The sequence below is a fragment of the Fusarium flagelliforme genome (assembly GCF_020744385.1).
Source record: "Fusarium flagelliforme strain FIESC 12 MPI-CAGE-AA-0113 chromosome Unknown B0J16scaffold_8, whole genome shotgun sequence".
NCBI classification, from domain to species: Eukaryota; Fungi; Ascomycota; class Sordariomycetes; order Hypocreales; family Nectriaceae; genus Fusarium; species Fusarium flagelliforme.
This window is the reverse complement of record NW_025763510.1, coordinates 1,031,742-1,044,030: the sequence shown is the minus strand read 5'-3', so window position 1 is coordinate 1,044,030 and position 12,289 is coordinate 1,031,742. Positions and strand designations below refer to the sequence as shown.

At 49.8% G+C, this 12,289-nt stretch overlaps 5 protein-coding genes across 5 annotated transcripts; 3 read left to right on the top strand and 2 right to left on the bottom strand.

Annotated features, from left to right (window-relative positions):
• Positions 1–73: 73 nt before the first annotated feature.
• B0J16DRAFT_324965 (uncharacterized protein) lies at positions 74–1,886 on the top strand (the record flags this gene model as incomplete). Its single annotated transcript, XM_046125860.1, has 6 exons — positions 74–88; positions 166–315; positions 372–707; positions 756–917; positions 968–1,813; positions 1,866–1,886. 6 exons carry the CDS (start codon positions 74–76, stop codon positions 1,884–1,886), a joined length of 1,530 nt encoding a protein of 509 aa, XP_045977809.1.
• Positions 1,887–2,278: 392 nt separating this feature from the next.
• On the bottom strand, positions 2,279–4,655 carry B0J16DRAFT_191350 (uncharacterized protein). The gene is made up of 5 exons (XM_046122801.1): positions 4,112–4,655; positions 3,943–4,053; positions 3,501–3,890; positions 3,191–3,448; positions 2,279–3,131 (listed from the first exon to the last, which is right to left on the bottom strand). Exons 1-5 carry the CDS (start codon positions 4,577–4,579, stop codon positions 2,367–2,369), a joined length of 1,992 nt encoding a protein of 663 aa, XP_045977808.1. The 5' UTR covers positions 4,580–4,655; the 3' UTR covers positions 2,279–2,366.
• Positions 4,656–5,059: 404 nt separating this feature from the next.
• Positions 5,060–7,261, top strand: B0J16DRAFT_350197 (uncharacterized protein). Its single transcript, XM_046129016.1, has 4 exons — positions 5,060–5,349; positions 5,453–5,511; positions 5,570–6,661; positions 6,718–7,261. The coding sequence occupies exons 1-4, from the start codon at positions 5,295–5,297 to the stop codon at positions 6,811–6,813; spliced, it is 1,302 nt and encodes a 433-aa protein (XP_045977807.1). The 5' UTR covers positions 5,060–5,294; the 3' UTR covers positions 6,814–7,261.
• Positions 7,262–7,731: 470 nt separating this feature from the next.
• On the top strand, positions 7,732–9,060 carry B0J16DRAFT_350196 (EAP30/Vps36 family-domain-containing protein). Its single transcript, XM_046129015.1, has one exon. The coding sequence runs from the start codon at positions 7,817–7,819 to the stop codon at positions 8,591–8,593; it is 777 nt and encodes a 258-aa protein (XP_045977806.1). The 5' UTR covers positions 7,732–7,816; the 3' UTR covers positions 8,594–9,060.
• A 16-nt stretch (positions 9,061–9,076) lies between these two features.
• On the bottom strand, positions 9,077–10,891 carry B0J16DRAFT_191329 (uncharacterized protein). Its single transcript, XM_046122800.1, has 3 exons — positions 10,389–10,891; positions 9,990–10,265; positions 9,077–9,804 (listed from the first exon to the last, which is right to left on the bottom strand). The coding sequence occupies exons 1-3, from the start codon at positions 10,593–10,595 to the stop codon at positions 9,424–9,426; spliced, it is 864 nt and encodes a 287-aa protein (XP_045977805.1). The 5' UTR covers positions 10,596–10,891; the 3' UTR covers positions 9,077–9,423.
• Positions 10,892–12,289: the final 1,398 nt, after the last annotated feature.

Genomic DNA, 12,289 nt, shown 5'->3' with positions numbered 1-12,289 from the left:
AATTCTGACTCTTGTGTATTCCCAAAACGACTAATTCGACTATACTGTGGTACATTGCCCTGCAGCGACCATCATGTCGTTGAAACAGGTACGCTCTTCACCCGATCTTCACTTCAGAGACGCCATGTCTTGCAGACCAGCCTGCTAATACAATCTTTCCTACAGGAGATTGAGACCTGGGTAGCAGCCCTAGGTCGTTACGACAACAATGAATTCGAGGAGGCCCTTAACGAGTTTGGAAAGATTGGCGACACAAGCAAGATTCTATTCAACATGGGCGTAATTCATGCTACGCTTGGAGAGCACGAGAAGGCTGTAAGTTCTCCCATGGAAAACTCTTGTACTTTCATATACTGATCCTTCTCCTCCAGGTTGAGAGTTACCAGCGAGCTATCCGACTCGACCAATATCTCGCCGTTGCCTACTTCCAACAAGGTGTTTCGAACTTCCTTCTCGGCGATTTTGAAGAGGCTCTTGCCAACTTCAACGACACTCTTCTATACCTTCGCGGAAACGCTATGATCGACTACGCTCAACTGGGTCTTCTATTCAAGCTTTACTCCTGTGAGGTTCTTTTCAACCGAGGTCTTTGCTACATCTATCTGCAACAGATGGATGCTGGAATGCAAGATTTCTCGTATGCCGTCAAGGAGAAGGTAGTGGAGGACCATAATGTTATTGATGATGCCATCAGGGAACAGGCAGAGGTTGGTAAACTGCAAGACGCTTGTTGAAACTTTCTAACATCACATCAGGGTTATACCGTCTTCTCCATTCCTGTAGGAGTTGTCTACCGTCCCAACGAGGCCAAGGTTCGAAACCTCAAGACCAAGGATTATCTCGGCAAGGCTAGACTGGTTGCCGCTTCAGACCGTGCTAATGCCTTTACTGGCTTTGCCGGTTCTGAGATCAAGAATGTCAGTTACCTCCCATATATGTTGATAGCACTTTAACTAACACATCTTAGGCGGGCAAAACAGAGGTCAAGGATGACCGACCCCCAGACAACATCTCCTTCGCTGCCACAAACCTCGTCAAGCCTGGCTTGTCCTCTAGGAGGCAACAATCAGAGCCTCCCAATGGCCGAAATGTATTCCCGCCAACACCCCCACCGGAGAATGAGCGTCCCTCGCGAGCTGCTTCTGTTCGCAACCAGAAGCCCCAGTTGGCTAAACTCAACATCCAACAGGCTGAGCCAAACCGTCGGTACGAGAAAGCAGCTTCACCCCCGGATAGCCGAAGGCCCATGCCTGCAAGGTCAGCATCGTCTAGCACTCGTGGTACACCATTGCAGAGGGAGCCCCCGCCTCTGCAGTTGAGGCCCAAGCAGATCCCAGAGGAGACACAATCACCGGAGGATGTCTACGCAATGTACTCAGCAACCGATGGCTACCGAAACTCGAGAGGATCAGCTGGCAGCCGACGGAGACTACCAAACCAGTTCTCTGAGGAGGAGGACGCCTCGGATTATGAGGGTACCATCAACGAGAACGACTTTGAGATGATTGGACAACGTCGAGGCCCTGGCTCTGTCAGGAACAGTCGTCGACCTGAGGTCTCAAAGATCCGGGTCAAGGTTCACGCTGATGAGGTTAAGCTCATCATGATCAAACCTGATACCCGGTTCGAAACATTAAGCGACAAGGTCCGCGACAAGTTCAACATCAAACGCCGTTTCAAGATCAAGGTCAAGGACGATGACATGCCTAACGGAGACATGATCACAGTCGGCGACCAAGACGATCTCGAAATGGTGATCGATAGTGTAAAGGAGGAAGCAAGAAAACAACGAACAGAGACAGGAAAGATGGAGGTATGTGAACACCACTTGAACTTTAATTTTCTGATCACTAACATTATCGCAGATTTGGATCTTTCAACTTTAGATTTATACCCACACAGCGCATCTGTATTTGGACATTTATGACTTTTTCTTTTTATTACCACTGAGCGGTAGCTCGTGAGTTGAGAGACATCTTCAACGCCAGAATTCTTTCTATTTTATGGCGATCTTATCATTATCTTAATCTTGTATTTTTTTCGAAGGCATGTCATAGTAGCCAGCATACCAGGGATTCATGTTAGAGGGAAGCCGGAGTTTGGGATCGGGGTTATTACCAGAGTAATCACTCGCCACAAGAGCATGGGAAAAGGCACCCGGAGAGGCAAGTTCATAGTTAACATCAATCATGAAGTTATGACAGCATGTTGATTAAACAATTGTTGTTACATTTAAGACGTACACATGTGAAGCCTGAGTAGTATCTGCAAATGTCTTTCCATATAGCTTTCATATCGTTTATGATACATTATGTTACATTGAACTTACAGCATATTGATGATAACTGGTGAATATTGTACACGATCTATTCAACAGCGGCGTTGGTCTCTGTGGTCATGGTTACAGCTTCGTCTTTCCATTTTTGACGGAGACTTTCACCCCCAGAGTCCAGCTCCTCCATCAGGTCTCGCACTTGGGTAGCACGGACTCGCCACTCAGCTTGACCGAGCACGCTGAAAAGAATGCGAGATGCTTTGCCGACAGCTTGTGGACTACCAATAGCGATCAGACGAAGAACACTGTGCAGATCAGGTGCTTGATCAGCGGGAATACGCTCCAACAGGCGGTCGAGAGCCATTTCCCAGCTGTCCGCCGAGTTGACAGTGCCTTGGACTAGGTCAATCAGATCACGGCGTGGAGTCTCAGTAGCGAGAGCTGCGCGGTAGGCAGCGATGGGTGGACGCCAGAACAAATATGGCAGTAGACGGGGTATGTCAGCGACAGAGGCGTATCGTGAAGTTTCTTGTGCGAGTGTCTGGAAGGCATATGCCTGTTGTGATGATTCGGATGACAGCATGGTTGGGACCAGAGTTAAGGGGCCGGGCCATTTTAGTGAGGTGCCGCGCGGTTGGATGGGTTCGTAGTTGCCAGTGGTTCCCTCGGAGGATGAGGTAATTGCATGAACTTGGTCGATAAGAGGACTGAGCAGGTTGTCTCTGATGAGAGCTTGTTCGCGAGGAGTGTGGTCGGAAAGAGGAGTCTTGAAAAGGAGATTGCGGTATTCATGTTGAAAGAAGTCGAGCTTTTGGGGGTTAAGTTTTATACCACCACGAGTAAACTTGTAGGATAACTATTTCGCCGGTTAGTACTTGGCAAAGGATTTGGTTTAATTCAACCGGTAGGACATACATTCTCAGCCACGTCCTCCAGAAAGCGTGGTGTCTGGGCCCCTTTCTTGAACGAAGCACCCAAGTTTGCGAGCCAGGCTTGTAGAGCCATGGGGAATATGTTCTGGTCCATATACGTAGAGAGGTTAACGCTTGCATTGCGTTTGCTGAGCTTGGATCCATCGTTGCTAACGAGAAGACCCAAATGTGCGAAGGTGGGAGGTTCCCAACCGAAAGCCTCGTAGAGCGCCAGATGTTTGGGTGTCGAGATGAGCCATTCCTGTATACTGTAAGAATCTTGACCACAAGCCGAAGTATAAGTATATACTAACCTCACCGCGGATAACATGAGTGATCTTCATGAGATGGTCGTCCACGACATTCGCAAGGTGGTAAGTAGGAAAGCCATCAGTTTTCATAAGAACAAAGTCCTCCTCGGGCTCCTTCTTCTGAAAGGGACCATAAATGGCATCCTTGAACTTTGGCGTACCGAAACGGCCTGAGTTCAGTCGGACAACGTGAGCCTCGCCCTTGGCGGCTCGCTCATCAGACTCGGAGCGAGGAACGGAGCGGCATGTGCCTGGGTAAGCTGTAGACTTGCCAGCGTCGTGAAGAGCGCGCTTCTGGGCTTCGAGGACTGATTGGTTACAGAAGCAGCGGTACGCGGAGCCGTTGTCGATTAGAGTCTGGGTGTGCTCTTTGTATGTATCAAGGCGTTCTGACTATAGTGATATCTCAGTATGAGTCTGATTTGTAGGTTTAGTAACAGTTTACCTGTCGGTAGGGGCCGTATGGACCACCTTTGTCAGGACCCTCACTCCACGAGAGACCAGCCCATTCAAGATCCTTGAAGATGCGCTCTTCGGCATCAGGTACCAACCGGTTCTTTTTATGTGTTAGTAGGGTTATAATCTCAAACAGATGGACCCAGAGGCCGGCCTACCTGATCAGTGTCCTCGATTCGAATGATGAAATCGCCCCCTTTTGTAGCCTTGGCTACTAAGTTGTTGAAAAGAGCTGTTCTGAGCGAGCCCAAGTGCAGATATCCCGTAGGAGATGGTGCAAAACGTGCACGAATCGGTTTGTCGGCAGATTGTCCAAGAATGTATTTTTGACTTGGTCCATCTTCTTTAACACCGGCTTTACTGGCAGTTGATGTTTGGCTACGGTTTTTCAAGGCCGCTAACCTTGATGTTTTCTTCGCTGGCTGGCCATTTTGTTTTGCTTCTCCAGCAAGACTTTCAGTATTGCTCTGAGCTGGTGAAGCTCTGGTCGCTATATCAGAATTTTGATCATGTCGAACTAGGGAATTGGTAAATCCTCGACAGGCTGGTATTGTTGATTGACGGAGAATCTGAGCTTGTATTAGGCTTCTCGATAGCCGTGTTGAGCGGCTTAAAATTGGTGTCATGATGAGAACGAAACACTCATGATCAATTATACTAAAAGAGGTGTGAGTGAGTTAGACGAGTCTCCCATGAGTCGCAAGATATTGCGGCGGTGCATTGATTGAATGAGTGGTGCGCCACAATCTGGCAGCTGTTGAAAGTCTTAGTGATAAGGATTAAAATTTCTTATCAGTGAACATAGAGACGTTGAAGATATTATATCCCACCCACTGCTCGAGGATATAGACCAAAGGTTTGTAAAATCTTAGGCGCATCCGAAGAACTTATCTACATAGTATGAAAGGGCAGAAGTATATCTCGGTTCCTTATTAAACTTTGAGAAGAAAACAGCGATAAGAGCGCTGGTATATTGTGAGGGTCACAATAAAGTAATGGAGGGGCACGGGAAATAATAGGCGTCAACGAACATGACGCATCCAGGACATGTAGAACACGTACTATTCAGGGAGACTATATAAAGAGGAGAAAACGAGCTGTTCTTATGTTGGAGATTCATCTATTAAGTTAATCAGATACATCAATACCTATCTATTGTTAAATCAGTTATAAAGAATTGTTTTGCTGCTACTGCACGCAATTGGTACAGTACCCCGCGCTACAATCCACGCCAAAAGATTTTCTACGGGTCCCTGCCAACAGAGTTGATCGACAGAGCGGACCAATTCTTCATCCTGCATTACAGTACTGTAGCCTACAGTATCTTTTTCAACCTTCAAGATGGATGACCCTTTTAACGCTGGCTCTCCGGGCCCGGAGGAGGTAGATCTCTATGGTAAGTTTATGTCGCTCTTCAAAAAAAGATTTACTGCAATAGTTGCCTACTATCGCTACAGTTGAGTGGTTGATAAGAAGACCTGACTAACTCGGCTGAATAGAACTTCTCGAAATCGACAGAACTGCGACACCAGAGCAGATCAAGAAGGCTTACCGAAAGGTTTGTGATCACAACTCCCAGCGAACCACAGAGCAAACCCTTACAAATTTTAAAATAGGCCGCTCTCAAGTACCACCCAGACAAGGTCGCCGAGGACCAGCGAGAAGAGTCAGAAGTCAAGTTCAAGGAAGTCACACAAGCCTACGAAATTCTCAGCGATGAGCAGAAGCGCGAGATGTACGATGTTCACGGCATGGCCGCCTTCGACAAGTCCCGCGGCGGTCCCGGCGGTCCTGAGGTCGACCTCAACGATATCCTTTCGCAGATGTTCGGCTTCGGCATGGGTCCCGGAGGTCCTGGTGGTCCTGGCGGCCCCGGCGGTCGAAGCCGACCCAGACGCGGTCCCGACGAGGAGCAAGAATATAAGGTGACGCTGGAGGAGCTTTACCGTGGCAAGACTGTCAAGTTTGCCGCCAACAAGCAGGTGCTGTGCGGTCAGTGCAAGGGCTCTGGCGGCAAGGAGAAGGCCAAGTCTTCGTCTTGCGAGCGCTGCAAGGGTAACGGTATCGTTGAGGCGTTCCGACAAATCGGCCCCGGCATGATGCGACGTGAGACTGTTCTTTGCGACCACTGTCAGGGTGCTGGCCAGGTCTTCAAGGAGAAGGACCGATGCAAGAAGTGCAAGGGCAAGCGAACAACCCAAGAGAAGAAGGTTCTCGAGATTTACATCCCCCGCGGCTCTATGCAGGGTGAGCGTATCGTTCTCGAGGGCGAGGCCGATCAGTACCCGGACCAAACGCCTGGCGATATCGTTTTCACTCTGGTCGAGGAGCCCCACGACTTTTACACTCGCATCGGTTACGATCTGTCTGCTGAGTTGACTGTGTCGCTTGGAGAGGCTCTATCCGGTTTCTCTCGCACAGTCTTCAAGCACCTCGATGGACGAGGTATTCATATTGAGCGACCCCGAGGCAAGATCCTGCGACCAGGTGACGTCCTCAAGGTTCCCGGTGAGGGTATGCCCCTGAAGCGTGGTGAGACCAAGGGTGATCTCTACCTGATCGTCAAGGTTGAGTTCCCCGAGGATGGCTGGCTGAAGGACGATTCGGAGTACGAGGCTCTGCAGAAGATGCTGCCCGCTGCTCCCGCGAACGTTGAGGCTGAGGAGGTTGATGAGGTCGAGTATGAGGACGATGCCGACATTGAGAAGGTAATCATATCCAACTTCCACAATCCATGCATAAAGCATAGCTAACTTGATGACAGATGGGCGAGAACTCAGGCGATGGCCGATTTGGCGGTGACTGGGAAGACGATGAGGACGACATGGGTGACGGTCAAGCTCAATGCCAAACGCAGTGATCGTATACGTATTCCGATCAGTAGCACAGATAGAGCAGGTCTAGAACTGCGAGATTTCCGCCCTGGGTTAACGAAGCGACGACTATTTCAGTATCAGGGGGGCGGGTTGGATGCTGCCATGGCGATGGCGGTGAACCAAGACTGCCAGCACTAAGGGCTCAGCAGGAATCTTATCAAAAAAAAAGGAAGAATAAGGCTGAGGGCTATGTTCGGTTTGACAATCTCACGGCCAGAGACGATATGATACCATACCACATAAACCACTCTTGGAATTTAGGAGGGACAATCTTGCTGTTGAATGCGAGGTCCCATTCCACCACATGGCATGCATGATAGATAGATATTCGTGTAAATATGCGTTGTAGACCTAGGAATTACTGCGACGATTTGGCAATATGTTGTGTCTGTCGTGTGATTTAAGAAATGTGAATAAAGAAGTTGAAAGGGGAAAGAAATTATCCATGTCTTGACAATGGTGCTACCAATGTCATACTAAAGCCAGACCCACCACCTCTTTGGACTGGCAGCTTGGTCAAATCAACTTACACTAAACGACTCGAAGTCGATCATTTCCTCTGATATGAGATACGATTGATCCTATTGTACCAAACTCAGATGGTTTCTGATATGTATGCACACAATTCTATACACTGGGTACCTAAGATACCTCATGAGCACGCCTCTAATAGCCGCTATGAAACGTCTTGAATGACCTTGATGGAAGAGGGTACAGGCATCCTTCCAAGAGAGTTGAACCTTCGATAGCCTAGACAGTTGAGATATACGATAGCCCGACTAGCTCCAGTGAATTCCATCCTCCGAGATTTTGCTGGAAATCTTCAATGAGATCAATATGACTGTTGATATCGAGTATCGTTTGGCACAGACTCAGACTCATACCCATCACAGCCCCACCCCCGCCATTTGACGTAATTCTAAATGGCTAGCACTAACATCAACTTAACCTCCTTCAACACCAAGATTTCAACCTTATCTATCTACAATGTCTCGTAAAGGCGTAGGCCTAGCGGCCTTCGACCGCTCGCGTCTCACATCAGCGCAGTTCGCTTCTCACGGCTCCTCTCTCCGCGCCAACAATGCACAGGCTCTTGAAACCCAGCTCGCTGTCTTTCGCTCTCTTCTCCAGCAGTTCGCCAACACACACGCTCGCGACATCCGCTCCGATCCTGCATTCCGCGCCCAGTTCGCTCGCATGTGCGCAGCTATCGGCGTTGATCCCCTAGCCAGCAGTAACAGTAACAGCAGTGCCGACGGGAGCTCTATATGGGCTCAGTTGCTGGGAAAGACGGTCAACGATTTCTACTTTGAGCTTGCTGTGCGCATCGTAGAGGTTTGCGGCGCTACGCGAGGGGAGAACGGAGGCCTCATCGGTTTGGCTGATCTGAGAGAGCGCGTTGCTGCAGGACGGATGGATGGCGCTGACCCTATCGCTGACGACGACATTCGGCGCGCGGTGCAGACACTTGCTCCGCTGGGCGGCGCATACGCTGTTGTGCGTGTTGGACGCAAGGAGTACGTGCGTAGTGTACCCCGCGAGCTTAACGACGATCAAGTCTCGGTTGTCGAGGCCGCGCAGGTGTTGGGTTACGTGAGTGTGGGTATGTTGAGAGATAACTTGGGCTGGGACAGGGCCCGCGCCAGGACGGTGATAGACGATCTTGTCGCTGGAGGTATGCTATGGGTCGATAAGCAAACGAAGGGCGAGTGGGAATATTGGAGCCCTGGATTTATGGTTGCTGGTCCGGAGGAGGGAGGCTGAGAGTGTTCAATCCCCCGTTTACTCTTCCTGCGACCGAGGCGACAAGCTCCCGGAACACAAGCGATCGCGGTGCGAAGCATACACTTCGACCCAAGAGCTCGCCTTCGTGAAATTAGGATACTCACGACAAACAGCATTCGACCATCATGCGCTGCTGGGATGTTCCGGAGACCTCAAGACACCGTCCAGCCTGAACACCTGCATACCACGATTACAAGAGCACTCGCCAGCTGCTGAGTCGCTTGAAGAGTTGTCCACACGACAAGACAAGGAATGCTGCATGCTGCTTGACCCCTGAAGATCAGCAGAACAGGTGAACTCATGAAAAGTCTTGAGATCTGCCAGCTTTCGAAAGATACTATGGGTTCGCACTCCCCGTCAAATGCGTTACCCGGACAGATCTAGGTTCGACTCCAGCAAGAGCTAGCCTGACAGTTAGAACACAGCAGATGTATTAAAAAAAAAAGGTTACAATACTAGTTCATTTCATTATCCAGCAGCTCGCACATACAAACATACATATCCTGACATCTACTTCCACCATGTCCTTCCCCAAAATAAAAACTCTTGTAGATACATGCTCAACAGTCTGAGTTCAGGACAGGCACCTGTCCTACTCACCCCCTCATCTCGGGTATATACTTGTCAAGCGACGTGGCCCATCCGAGCACGGTTTTGTAATCATCCGCTCGCTACCAAGAAGCCATCGTTCGCTTACTCTCTTATCTCCACATTTCCCTCCTCTTTAAAGTCATCGCAACCCCCATTATCGTCTTTTAACTATCTTCTTGGCTTCACCGGGCTCGGATCGACGGTTGAGATTGTGCCGCTTAGTAGGGAGGGTTGGGACCGCCAGGACCGCCCATGCCAGGAGGAGGGTAGTCATCGGGGCGGCCTGGGCGCATGTCGCCAGCGTTGGATCGGCGGTCGTCACCGAAGTGCTTCTTGCGGAGAGCTGCAAGGCGCTTCTTCTTGGTAATCGTGTTGATGTATGTGCCGATGATGAAAGACACGATGTTGAAGAAGGGGATCCAGAGCTGGTCAGGGAGGAACTTCTGGGCGAAAGCCAGGCAGATGGGGGAAGTGATCCACGAAACACGCATCACCTTCCAGAAGCCAACCTTGACGGTGGCGCGAACCTGGTGGTAGGTGCGAGCACCGGCAATGAGAGCCATGGCGACCAAGTAGACGCTGTTTTGAATGGGAGCGATCTGGGATTCAGGTTAGCGACTCATTGCAAATCATTCTCAGCCCTGATTCAGATGGCGCTTCATGCTATTTCCTCTCAGGCTGGCCATGTTATAACCGCATTATTTGCGGCTAATAATCGCAAACTTGACGACAAGCCATTTCGCGCGGCATCTGAACAGACCAAAGGAGTAGTTTATTTACTTACGATAAGATTGCTGACAAGAATCTGCAGAATCTTGGCGCGCAGGCTGGTGCGTCCCTTGAAAGCCTTCTGAAGTGCCCAGATGAGGAAATGACCCAGAGGAGCGCTGATCAGAGCGCCATAGGCGGCCATCTTGGGGACACGAGCAGTGAAGTAGTTGCCATGCTTGTTTCGGTCCTTGGCGAGCCATGAAGCGAAGAGCTCTTGTGTACCAGCTAGAGTACCGGCAGTGAGCATCTTGGTACGGAGAGGGTTGTCTTCCAACTCCTTGATGTAGGCCTACTCGCTCGTTAGTACTGATCAATGCTGTCCTATCTGTAATCCCGCAAAGGCATAGTCGCACAGCTACCAAAGTAGCTTATGCGCCTTAACTCAAGGGATCGAACAAGTTGCTGAACTTACCGCGAGGTAGCCCTTGGTGCCAGCATTTCCCATACCACCAGTCAATGCTGTGCCAATAACAGCAGAAACGGGATGTTTACCCTTGGTACCGGGGATGTTACCAGCCTCAGCCTGGTCAAGCATGCCGCCGAATTTACCGGTAGCATCGTGGACCTTTTCCGAGGCATCGTGGATCTTTTCCGACACCTTTTCCTTAAAATCGGACATGATTGCTATTATTTGACGGTATGTTGGCGATAAAAGGTGGAATTAATTAAGCGCGTGGCTGGTCGAGAGTGAGTTAAGGGTTTTGTTTGAGTTCGCCTGAACGTCAACTGCTCCAAATTGAAAGATGGTATCGACCAGTTGGACCTTTTCTTTTCGTATTAACGGCGCGCGCGATGGCTCTGTCGTTGTGGTCGTCGTAACGGTCCTCGTCGGATGTTATCGTCAAAGTCAACACAGCCGCGACGGCGTCATCAACAGCTCCAGTCAAGGGTCAGACGCGCGAGATAGACTTTATCTAAACAGTCAGCCAAGATATTCAGCTTGGACCGGTGGGGTTTAATATCCGTGGGACGTTGACGTGGGGATAGAGGGAATGTGCGCGCTCAAAAGACCAGCCGATGGACACGACGACAAGGGATGACAGAGGAGTTTTAACAGAGGATATTGATCGAGTGAACAATAATAAAGGGCAGATGGAGGTGGGTCGGACCAATTGAGGTTCTCTCAATACGTCTAACCAATGACTTTGTTTACTCGATCAACGGAAGCGAGATTGGAGAGGTAAAAAGAAGGGAACAGCTGGGGAAAGTCGATGATGGATGGACGGATGGATACGGATAGAAAGATGGCTGGGCTGGTGATGAATGCAACGGTTGTTTACATGAGGTACATGTCGATTGAAGCCGAGTCCAGGGTAATCAGAATAGAGAGGAAGAAGAATGGTAACTTACAAAGCGCCGGTGCCGTAGATTGATTGATGATGATGATGAGATGAAGTTGGCGAGATGGGGGAGAGACGTGGACGGGAGTGGAGCGAAAGCTGGGTTGTTGGTGTTGATTTGTTTGTCTCACGCTGAGGTGATCTGGGGGGGCGGACCTCTGGGACCTTGCCTTGGACCTTGGACTGGACCTGGCTGGGCTGGTAGACTGGGCTGGGAGATGAGATAGTACTGAGGAAGTGAGGTGCCCAAGCTCAGCTCACTCCAGAGACTGAGCTGCAACAAGACAGGGGCAACAACCAAAGAAGGTGGCTGGGAGATGTAGATCAAAAGTATTTTTATTTCTCGTATAGCACTTGAAGTACTTTAACAGTACTTCATAGCGCTAAACCTCAGAGCCTCGGCCCGCTGTAATTGCTGACAATCGAACCAACCACATCACGCAGACAAAAAGAGTGTTTACCCCTGGTAAATAAATGAATGGACCTCCACTCCATTCGGCAGCTTCAGCTACAAGGTACCCGCGGGTCCAGCTCCCAAATTGGCGAGCTTCGGCGGGCCTTTGAGGGATCCATTGGTGCTCCATGACAACCCAGCTTCCTCTTACAGCCAGCAATCAGCCCGACCTCGAGCTTGAAAATACCACCCGTTTCTTAAAGGTTGAGCCACAGTACAGTACTTCTCTTCCCTTCTTTCCTAGCGAATAGTATCCCCCTTCACTGCGCTACAACCTCGACAACTCAATCACTCTGCAGATAGTGTATCACCACTATTTCTTGCTCACATTTTGACTCGCTTGTCCTGCACGACACTGCAGGATGTACATAAAACTACCGAGGTGGCCTAACCGTCTTAGCCTCTTCGGTAATCATGGCCGGGTGCGCGTTGAAAAGAGAGTGGCTGGCTGGGTCAACGCCAATGCTAATTATCTCGCACGCACGTAATACCTTGTTTACGCAGGGATTTATTCACGTG

Coding starts and splice junctions, on each gene's coding strand:
- B0J16DRAFT_191350 (XM_046122801.1), bottom strand. CDS start 4,579: ATGACACCAATTTTAAGCCGCTCAACACGGCTATCGAGAAGCCTAATA. Junction 4,054..4,111: donor GAATCGAGGACACTGATCAG/GTAGGCCGGCCT, acceptor ACACATAAAAAG/AACCGGTTGGTACCTGATGC. Junction 3,132..3,190: donor TGGAGGACGTGGCTGAGAAT/GTATGTCCTACC, acceptor CCGGCGAAATAG/TTATCCTACAAGTTTACTCG.
- B0J16DRAFT_350197 (XM_046129016.1), top strand. CDS start 5,295: ATGGATGACCCTTTTAACGCTGGCTCTCCGGGCCCGGAGGAGGTAGAT. Junction 5,350..5,452: donor GGAGGAGGTAGATCTCTATG/GTAAGTTTATGT, acceptor TCGGCTGAATAG/AACTTCTCGAAATCGACAGA. Junction 5,512..5,569: donor TCAAGAAGGCTTACCGAAAG/GTTTGTGATCAC, acceptor ATTTTAAAATAG/GCCGCTCTCAAGTACCACCC.
- B0J16DRAFT_191329 (XM_046122800.1), bottom strand. CDS start 10,595: ATGTCCGATTTTAAGGAAAAGGTGTCGGAAAAGATCCACGATGCCTCG. Junction 10,266..10,388: donor GCACCAAGGGCTACCTCGCG/GTAAGTTCAGCA, acceptor ACGAGCGAGTAG/GCCTACATCAAGGAGTTGGA. Junction 9,805..9,989: donor TTCTTGTCAGCAATCTTATC/GTAAGTAAATAA, acceptor CCTGAATCCCAG/ATCGCTCCCATTCAAAACAG.
- B0J16DRAFT_350196 (XM_046129015.1), top strand. CDS start 7,817: ATGTCTCGTAAAGGCGTAGGCCTAGCGGCCTTCGACCGCTCGCGTCTC.